Source organism: Rhizopus microsporus, assembly GCF_002708625.1.
Source record: "Rhizopus microsporus ATCC 52813 unplaced genomic scaffold scaffold_2, whole genome shotgun sequence".
Taxonomy (NCBI): Eukaryota; Fungi; Mucoromycota; class Mucoromycetes; order Mucorales; family Rhizopodaceae; genus Rhizopus; species Rhizopus microsporus.
Genome location: NW_019671917.1, coordinates 811,549 through 822,123, shown reverse-complemented (window position 1 = coordinate 822,123; position 10,575 = coordinate 811,549). Strand labels below are relative to the sequence as shown.

Genomic DNA, 10,575 nt, shown 5'->3' with positions numbered 1-10,575 from the left:
ATGTTGTCTACAATTTATTCCAAATACGTCCAGAAGAAAAATTAACATCGTCTAATTTTAGCGTAAAACCATGTAGCTTTAAAGTTTCTGATTTTAGCAGCCATATCGGATATTGAAAAGTACTTAGAAATATTTAACTTTTTTATGAATACTCTTGAAGTAAAGGTTAATGAATTAAGTGCAATAGACTTTTTTTTAAGGTGTTTATTATATCAATTGTAAAAAAAGGAAAAATTTACTAATTAGAAGTGTATGCGAAGATTCTTCAACGTCATACATTGCAGCAGCAGCTTCTTTCAAAGTGTTTACCAAAAAAGACAATTCATTTAGCTTGCCTGGCTGGGCTAACAAAGCAGATTTTTCTTTCCATAACTTGTTTGTTACCTGGCAATAATTTACTCCTTTGTTGATGAATTCACTAAAGCGCAGGATTCTCTCATTCATGTTAATAGTGCTTTGAGTGTTACCAATCGTATTAGACAAGGTGGCATTTTCATCTGTAGCAGGAGTTACATTCTGTAAAAGGTACTTAAAATATACAATTGATAAGGAAAATATGTTTACAGAGCTTGAATGAGCCAGGGAAAGAGCAGCTATAAAGATAATCGCTTCGAACCTCAATGTCATAATATAATACATCATGTGTAAAGGGCCTACACTGAAACAGATTATCTTCAATTTCCTCTAGCATACCATAAGCAATGTCATAATAAAGGATATCAGCAGCCTTCTTCTTTTGATCTTCTACAGTCAATTTTACAGCCTGAAATCCAAATTTGCATTTAACGGCTTTTTGATAGTAATCTACTGCAACCACTTGTGACAAAAGGTAAATCAGCCGAACAACACGAACAGAACGAGAGCGGCCAAGATAGAACGTCTTCAATAGATTATGGTACGGTTCTATCAGACTGTTAGTGTGGAAGGAAGCATTCTATAAATAGACAGAAAAGTTAGATTTTAGTAAACTGGAACAATAAGCATTAATGATTATTTGTTTCCACGCTTTGGACCACAACTTCTTTCTTGGAAGCCACAAGCCGTTGAAGTACGTAAGAAATACTTTAAATTATTTATTTGAATTTGTTCTCTTACAACGAGTATCTTTATTATTTTTAGTATTTCTTATTTATGAACAAAAGAACGTTTGCTTATTTTTCTGAGGCAATTGTTGTAAGACTTATAATTATCTTAATTCGCCGTTGTAGGCTCAACAAGATAAAGGCCAAAACAGAAAAAAAGGTTGCCTGAGATTAAATATTTGTTTTATAGAAAAGGAGTTCCATCAGAGAGTGTATCACTATTGACGCTCCATTTCAGCTTTAAAGTTACTGATTTTAGCAGCGTTGTCAATAGAATAAACAACAATTGATAAGTTATAGCCACCTTTGAATAAATTCGATCACTGTTACCCATCTTCCTTTTCCTTTCTTTCTTATGACTGATCTTCTGTATTCCTAATGGACGCTATTACTACCCTCCCGGAACAAGCAATAAAAGAAAGATGCTAGTTCTTCATTTATCAAACCTTCGATTCAAGGTTAAAGCGAGAAATGATAAACCTATACAAAAAAAATCCAAAAAAAGAAAGCCCAACGGAAGAAGTAATTTTAAAAGATTTGGAGGAAAGGGAAATAGCAAAAAAACAGTTTGCTAAATGTAACAAAGACGCATCAGAATTATGGAATCAAGCAAATAGCTTGTTAGGCGGTAACAAAACAGAAATACTGGATTGTATAAATATATATGCCTTTTATTTTAGACGATACAAGTCTCAGTACAATCATTATTCGCTTGCAATTATCTGATGTTTACACAAAGCTATACATTCCCGTGATATTGCCATGGCGTCAATATGTGAAAGAAAATAAGAAAATAATATGTGATCAGCTTTTTGTCGATCAAAAGCTTCAAACACAGAACAACAACAAACAAAATGTATAAAAATGGTCACCACACCTCTTCAGACTATTCTCAAAAATGATAACGAAAGTGCATTAAATACTTTAAGAAAAGGACAGAGTATTGCATCTGATGCCTTACTAGACATCTCTATCACCATAGAGCTCATAGTGGAAGATTATTTACAGAGGTAACACTATTAGGGTTTTAGCAAAGGCAGGTCAATGCTGATATGTTCTTGTTTTATACCAGTGGGAAAAATAAATTACACATTAATCAAATAATACCCAAGGAAACACAGGGAGAAGAAATTAATCTTATCCTAAGCGCCCCCAAGCCAAGATTAAAAAGGATTTATTATTACAGCAAACTAGGATAGTAAAGGAACGAAGAGAGTACGAATTCCTTTCATACCATCACTTGTCATTTGTGTACAGCCATCTCTTTGATAAAAGATCAAGTGTTTCTTCAAGCGAAAAAAGCACCTGGCTTGACAAAGTGGAGCCACTGGATATAGTGCTCACAGAATGCCCGCCACAGATGAGATTATTGATTGATCCTCTTCTGAAAACGTTTGCTACTAACATTCCAATGATGTACTCGGGTGAACGAGTGTCTCGCTTACTAGAGAAGGCTTTGTTAGCCCTACTACGACTACATCTGACTGCCACAAGGGAAAAGAATTTTTAGACAAAAGATGCAGGTAAGCAAACTGATTTCGTTTAATAATGTTCTCTAATTTACTTGTCATAGCTTTTGTAATCTTAATGAAAAAGCGAAGAAAAATCAAGTTAACTGTGCTTCTTATTCAAGGAAGATTATTAAGAAAAGACTGTGACAACATCGAAAGCGTCTTCGCAAACTTCAAGCTAAGCAGAAGAGTGGTGGCTCTATTAACGTCAATAGACTACGCCAAGAGAAGTACATTATCAAGAAACTTGAAGGCCAACTTAGATAACCCTGCCAGACCTAGAGTAGCCCTGTTGGTGAACCATCTACACAGATGGATGCTCATCTTCCTACTGAAGAAAGGAGCACTACATCTGACGTTGCTAGTACTATGCTTGCTGGAGACATTTTTGCTAGTACTGCTAGTAGTGATTCAAATGGAAACAAGCTGAAGCAAATCGCCAGATATATCAAACGTCTGCTTATGTGTCAAGACAGCATTCATAAAACAATCGATTCCCCAATTCATCGAGTAAAACTTAGAGCATCTGGAGTTGCCCAATTTGGAAGTGTCTGCTTTATTGAATATCCATAATTTTTTCAGACAATTGGATCTATCACGTATAGGAGAAGTAGATATGGACAAGCATGTATTAGTGAGCCTTTCTGTGGCAAAAGCCTGCAACGCCATCCTTTTTCGAACAGATTACAGCAAGCTTTGTCGAACACTTGTACCAAACACGAAGCTATCCACTCTCCATGCTTTGCAGCTGAATACAGTTGGCTTACGTTATCTTTTTTTCCCAAAATTTAGGCCAATCAGAGCACAGACACAGGACGGTAACTACATCAAAAATGAAACAATGGCAAAAGACAATAAGGACAGCCTGTTTGCTACAATCTTTGATTTGAACAAGATCAAACAGTTGTGTAAAAGCCACGGTACAGAGTTTGACTATCGATTAATAATCACCAGCTACCACATTGCTCATCTTCAAGCAACTGCTCAAGTTCATCTACAGCAACAATAACAGAGGTAGGGACTATAAGCAACAGAAGCAAAAGAAAAAGGGCTACTGATGATGAAAATGTTCTCGATGATGCAATCAAACAACAGAACAGCCTGATAAAAATAGAAGAAGGAAGTATATCCAAGCTGTTAGTGGAAATACGTGATATCGAAAAGACAATCAATAATATCAACGTACAGGTAAACAACTTTCTTGACGATATCACAAAAAAGAAAACCTTGGTAAACGAACGACAGACATTAAAGGCATCCATGAAACAAAAATATCGAGCCATGCTTGAAAAAAAGAGAAAGTCATGGAATGCAAAAATGAAAAAGCAAGTCTTTACGAGTCACTGTTACCAAGCGAAGATGCAACTGAAATGTATCAATACTCAAAAACGATAAACCTATCTGGCTCCTTGGGTAACATGACTTTTTACGGTGTTGATCCTGGCGTCCGCACAAGACAACCTGCGTGCAAATGAATGCCAAAGATATATTTCGTGCTTATCCCTTTCTCTTGGCCATCCAGCTTTACTGAATTTTTTCAAGACTGAAGAAGGAAAGCAAGACTACATCATTTACTAAAGCATTGTGAAACGGCAGTTACAGCAAAAAACATTTCAGCAAAATCACGGACTTCATACTATCGCTTCCAGTTACAGCAGCATAAGAATAGCAATAGTGATATTACTTCTAAAGAGAGCAATCTTACCTAGATGGTGAACACAACAAAAGTAAGAAGTAGCAAGTATCTCGTAATCAAGAAACATCAGCTGTATAAAGAAATACAAGACAAGATGCTGGAATTTCATTGTTGTTCAAGTTGGGCAAGGCGGAAAAACAGAGACCAAAGAAGATTTAGAGATAAGGCATACAGCATCTCGGCCAGAAAAATAGTAAAGAATGCAAATTCAGAAACAAATATTGCCTTCTACGGGGACTCTAGCAGAGGGCATGACTCGTGGATAAAAGAATACGAAAAAAGAAGCACAGATATTTTTTAGAAGTCCCTTTCCAGTAAATCAACTGTCATTTCAGCTACTGAATCCCAATCATCAAAATTATGCTGTATCTATGACGAACCAATTGTTCATCCAAAGAAGAACAATGGAAAGGTCAATTTTGGTGCAGTTTTGTGTGTCAATCTGGCTGCATTGGTCGTCAACATTCATATGCTATAAGAAGCCAAGACACCAACGCAGCAATGAATATTTTGAAAGCTGGATTATACAAGATGGTTACAAACGATGACCACCCTTCGTTCTCAAGAAAAATGAAGAAAGAAGATGCTATAAACAAACTACTTCATGGCTCGACACAATTTGGAAAGTTGATGTCGGACTTTCTCTCAGTGTAGAAAATGGGTCTCGGATACTTTTTTGGGAAATTAGAGTTCTCCAGATGTCATCGCTGGCAAAGCGTAGTCGCATTCCAACTTTGATCAGGAAGACCCAATAAAAAATATACAGTTGCTGAAATGGAGAACAAAAGATATGGGCAATGATCTCTGATCCATGCTTTTTTATTCACAATTTTCTATATTCTATGTCTCTTTTATAGCTTCCTAAGCGCATTATTCTGTTTTTCTTTGTTTGGAGAATCTTCCAAAGGTGTCTGCAAAAAGATTTCAACATGCATATTTTCGATGTTGTCTATCTTGACTCAATTGGACAGCCTTTGTGCTTGATACGGGTCAAAGTGAATGCGGGCCATATATTTGTGTATTGATTCCAGCTCCTTGCATGGGAGGTTGGATAATATTGGCCACTATGCTTGATTGAATGGATCGTACCTTGTCGAGATTGTTGACATATGCGAGAAACATCATATGTTCTTCCAGGATATCTGATCGTAATTGGCTTATTTCTTCCATAAATGTAAACAATCTATACACAAGGACATATTGACTCTTGGGATAAGGTGCCCAAGGTTGATTGTTTCTCTTGAGCTTCCTTTGACACTAATGAATAGTAAGATTCGTATGGCTGTCAAACTTCTTATTTTGCTTCCAAAAAGGTAAGGAGATCATCTGAATTTAAAGTGTAAATAACTGTAGTTGCCATAGTATTACTGAGGCTACTCTTTCTTTCTAGTGTTACTTATCTCGATCTTCTTCTCTTTATTTTTTCTTTTAAATAAACAATTTGCTCTATCAAACCAGGCTCATAGTATATTCTTGTGCGGGGTAATAAACTAAAGATGCTGGGAGTACCACCGAAATGTCTGAGTTTGTGAATATTACGCGAGGTTTTCTCTTGAAGGACTTTTTCCCCTTTTTTCTTTCATTCTTCAATGTCTCTACTAGTTTCAAGTAAGCTTTCATCATTTCTTGTCTTTTCCCCTTCTTTTAATCATTCGATTGAACTTTATAGTATTCTTTTGGATTGGTATTTTGGCCGTTGTACCTTACCTTGCACTTGTCGCATACGGTGCATACGGTTGTCCTGAACAAAATCTTAAACAAAAATACAACGCTCAGTGGTATGATCGATATTGAATTATTTCCGCTTGTTTCCTAAACATAACTTAGGGCACTAGTCACTGGAGGCTCTTCAGGTATTGGTGCTGCCATTGTTCGCAAGTTTGCAGCACAAGGTCTGAATGTCGTTATCGTTGCCTTGGATGATGCTGTCTTGACCAAATTCAAAGAAACAATCGTCAAAGAGTTCCCACGAGTCCAATTTCGATTTGTAGGATGTGATTTATCGGAAGCTGCCGGTAAAGTTTACTTGGAAGCTGTCAAGAAGGCTACTCAAGATATTGATGTTCAAATTTTGTGCAACAATGCTGGTTTCATCACAACAGGTGGATACGCTGATGTTGCTCTTGAGAGAGAAATGGCCAATTTCCACACCAACGTGACTTCTGGGCTAGTTTTGACGCATTACTTTGTGGACGAGATGCTGAATAAGGGATTGAAAGGCCTCGTTACCTTTACCTCCTCCAGCGCAGGATTTATTCCTAATCCAATGTCTGCTCTATACGGTACGAAGATCAAGTATAAAGATATTATATGCTTACACTTTTAGGAAATAGCCTCTAGTAAAATCTTCTTGACTACATTTGCTGCCTCTCTTGCTGCAGAAGTGGCTGAAGCCAAGATTGATGTTCTTGCCATCGTAAGTAACAGTTTTGTATTTTTGGGAGCATAATCTAACACCCTGGTAGCATCCTTCACCCATCAATTCTAGTTTCTATAACAACGCCGGAAAGATGTCTGCTCTCTTGACAGCACAAAAGTTTTCTTCTCCTCCCTCTGTCATTGCTGATACCATTTGTCGTAACGCAGGTAAAATCGTTATTGTAGATCAAGGACCTATCACTGTTATCATGAAGATTTTGATGACCAAGGTGATGGACTGGAACGTATTTACTGAAATCATGAAACTGGGACTTCGCTTCAATGGTGATTATAAAGCCATGAAAGTAACTCGACCCATGAAAAACAAATGATTGCTTTTATTTTATGTACAGAGAATAATATAAAAGTTAGTAGTAGCTGCATTAATAATTTACGAGGTCAGAAAAGGATGGTTTATAAGTTCTGATATCGTAGGTCGAAGTTTGGGTGATCGATTTAAACAACGGGATAGTAGTAGGATGAGTTCATCAGGGATCTGCACGGTCGTATTTCTTGGCCCATAAAGAATTTCTTTAGAAAAGTTGATCTTGTATTGCGGATTTGGGATATTTGCTACTTTTTGGGCTATTGTGAGGTGATAAAAGGGAGTCCTACCATAAACCATTTGATATAAAATACAGGCTAATGACCAAATGTCGCTAGATGTCCCTAGTTTCATTAGACTGCCACCATCGTTACCCTCATTTAGATCTAATAATGCCTCAGGTGACATATAGTTGATTGTACCAATCTATAAGCCAGTCAGCACATTTCATCATTATTTATGCGTGCTAACGACTTACTTGTATTTCACGATGTATACTTGTCGTATCATCTCCATGTCTCTTTGCTATACCAAAATCGATCAACTTGAGCTGACCTTTTGCCAATACAAAATTAGCAGGCTTGAGATCTGAATGAACAATAAATCTTCTGTGTATTGCATTTACTGCATAGAGCATCTATTATAAACCACACATTTAGCAAACGTGACGTGTACTTTTCTTTTCTAATCGTTACTTGTTTCCAGTAATATTTTATAAATAAAATGTCCCATTCCTTTTTCGCCTGTAACTGAATCAGTGCTGCTAGATCGATTTCACCATATTCCATAATCATGAATATCGTTGAAGGAGTAGCAGAATAATCAACCAAATCAATAATGTTCTCTTCTTCCTTTAGTGATTTCAGTAACTCGATCTCATTGATTGTATTTTGAAAGTCGTCGCGTTTTTTGATTTCAATCCATTTTAATGCATATATTTCGCCTGAAGCATGTGAAGAAACTAGATAGACTTTGCTTGAACCGCCCTTTCCTATTTCTTTAAACATGGTATATTCATTTCCGTTAACCTATACAGCATGTTAGCACCAGGCATTATATATTACTCGGATACACACAATAATTTTATCCGACTGTCGATATGAAGGGGGTATCTGTGTTTCTGCAGGAATAGTAGGTGTTGACATTACTGCTGCATTTCTATTATAGACTGGTGATTCATGAGGCTGTATCATTGTAGCTGACTGGTTAAAGTCATAAGTTGAATGCTACTCCCTATGGTCAGTTGAATCCTTGCTATACTCCCTTTTTTTTATTTACCTTTATTACATCTTCTGTGATATGGAGGTTCCCTACTCGTCTTTCAAGTGTTCCTGTTTCAGTGCTCATATTTCCCACTAGACAAGTGGATGAGTATACGATATTATCTTCAATTGAAAAAAAAAAAAAAAAGACTCACTATCGTTTATGCTTGAAGAAGTCAAGTTCCTTGTATCTTTAGGCGTAGGATAGACATAATCATGAATAGATGGCGAAGATGGGTGATGCTGTGACGGTGGAGTGGATGGTATAGGTGAATATGAGATATACGATGAAGACCTGCTAGGCGTTGGCTCATTATTTACTTTTCTTCGAATGATACGACTATATAAAGCGTTAACAATCTCATTTTTTATATTATAAATATATAGTTACGATGAATAAGGGTGTGTGTCTGGTCTAGTTGTCTGTTATTGAAAAGGTTAAAGAACGAATAATAAGATATGTTGTAATCTTACGCTGTCTGACAGTATATTGTTGTCTAATGCAGCTGAATGTACGTCTTGAATAGAAGTTCGCTTCAATGATCTATATTTCTATAATAATAATTAAATATTTGAATTGAAATTAAATGAATCTCTTTTAATACATCATGTCCTGCTGCTTCATCAGTTGAAGAATTATATGATTTTGTTGGGAGACAGTCTTCCTCGTTTGCTTCACTAAACTCTTGTAAAAGTTTCAATATATCTGATTCTGGCTTATGTAAAGAATCCCCATCTGCAGAATTATCCAAAAGCATTTCGTCTTCCATTGAAAATGTCTGCAATAAAAAAAAAAAAGAAAAAAAAAAGGGTCAATGACAATTTCGCTTACACTAGATTAAACTTCCGTCTTCTGACTTTCAAATGTAGTACGCCCACATTTGAAAACAGAAAAAGATACTGTTACAGTTTTCTACTTTAAATTCAGACGATGTTAGTTTTTTTCTGGACAAATCAAAATTAACTTTCAAATGATTAGAATACCTTTTTTGGATAAAATTAAAAAGGAACTCAGACAATAGACATTAGGCAGCTGCCAAAGTGAACAACGAAGATATGGTGATAATAGCACTCCTAAAGCCGCTTTATTTTTCAATATATATAATAAAAAACACAAATACATGTATTCTTCATATATTAGCAAGCATCGATGCAATTTTTTTCTTGGGAGGGTAATTTGAAGTTTACTGGTTAGAGATCCACCATTGCTTGATATGATTGAGCAAGTTGTTAGGGCGGGTGACTACCACATCTTCGTTGTTCACTTCAGCAAATGCCTGATTGTTTGTCCGTTGTAAATTGATCTTTGTTGCCTTCGTTTCACACTTCGATGTGGTGGTATGGTTTTCAGGTGAAGAAAATATTGAATTCGTGATCCTTGGGCTTTCCGTGTGCGAGTAAGTAGAATTGTTCAAAAGTATTTGATCTATTGGACCAATGAGCGTGTTGCTTAATACTGGCAATGGTATTGCCACTTTGTACTGCGAAAGTGCTGGAAGCTGACCAAAGTGAATGTGCTTTATATTTCTTGATATTAACACCGGCGCATTTCATATGATTTTTAACCCAATTGGATACCGTACTAGACAAGACAGAATGAACAGCAGCTGTATCCTCAATGTAGATGCTGGTGGTCGCTTTGGCGCTGGCGCAGAGACGTTCAGCGTCTTTATACTTGGAGTTGACGTGTTGGTAGATGTCAATTTTTCGTTCCTTAAGCTCTTGAACGAATTTTTTGTTAATGATCTCGCTTGTTGTCCATTCTCCACCTTCAATTTTTGGAACTTCGCGAACAAATCGTCGAATATTTGCTTGTATGGTACTGGGCAAAGACTCACCCAGGTCCTGTTGTATGTCTTGGTGGAGGAGAAATCCATCGGCTCGCTCAGCTTCCTCGAACTTAAGCTTTTTGGCAAACTCCTTGAAAAGTTGTTCGACTTCGGTTCTGGTGTAGGTTTGTTCATCCTTATTCAATGAGATATTTTACATACTCTGTACCACGATGCGTGGCTATAAGAAGATATGAAGAATATATGTATTTTTTTCAAGGAAAACACTACATGCACAAAAAATTCACGACAAAAGCGGCTAATGTTACGAGCGCTACCTCGAGGCGCTAGCTATGTTGTCTCTACAAATTCACACTATCGAAGCCTCTACCTAAACTAAGGCTGCCCAGCCGGATATTCATTAATGTAAAATATACCTGAATTGATCTTGGTTCTTTGTTGGTAGAACTGACAACAAAAAGTTAAAATAAAGAATAACAGCTTCTTTTTAT

The 10,575-nt window shown here is 36.6% G+C and overlaps 4 protein-coding genes across 4 annotated transcripts; 3 read left to right on the top strand and 1 right to left on the bottom strand.

Annotated features, from left to right (window-relative positions):
- Positions 1-1,284: 1,284 nt before the first annotated feature.
- RHIMIDRAFT_265426 (uncharacterized protein) lies at positions 1,285-1,917 on the top strand (the record flags this gene model as incomplete). Its single annotated transcript, XM_023611818.1, has 3 exons — positions 1,285-1,327; positions 1,383-1,698; positions 1,763-1,917. Coding segments are annotated over exons 2-3 (300 nt in total), but the record flags the coding sequence as incomplete, so codon positions are not given.
- Positions 1,918-2,905: 988 nt separating this feature from the next.
- On the top strand, positions 2,906-3,988 carry RHIMIDRAFT_289052 (uncharacterized protein; the record flags this gene model as incomplete). Its single annotated transcript, XM_023613612.1, has 3 exons — positions 2,906-3,140; positions 3,199-3,520; positions 3,583-3,988. The coding sequence occupies 3 exons, from the start codon at positions 2,906-2,908 to the stop codon at positions 3,986-3,988; spliced, it is 963 nt and encodes a 320-aa protein (XP_023469902.1).
- A 1,890-nt stretch (positions 3,989-5,878) lies between these two features.
- Positions 5,879-7,039, top strand: RHIMIDRAFT_233795 (NAD(P)-binding protein; the record flags this gene model as incomplete). Its single annotated transcript, XM_023608033.1, has 5 exons — positions 5,879-5,897; positions 5,959-6,067; positions 6,117-6,571; positions 6,623-6,705; positions 6,755-7,039. 5 exons carry the CDS (start codon positions 5,879-5,881, stop codon positions 7,037-7,039), a joined length of 951 nt encoding a protein of 316 aa, XP_023469901.1.
- Positions 7,040-7,098: 59 nt separating this feature from the next.
- RHIMIDRAFT_286059 (kinase-like protein) lies at positions 7,099-8,039 on the bottom strand (the record flags this gene model as incomplete). The annotated part of the gene is made up of 3 exons (XM_023613340.1): positions 7,099-7,458; positions 7,511-7,669; positions 7,728-8,039. 3 exons carry the CDS (start codon positions 8,037-8,039, stop codon positions 7,099-7,101), a joined length of 831 nt encoding a protein of 276 aa, XP_023469900.1.
- Positions 8,040-10,575: the final 2,536 nt, after the last annotated feature.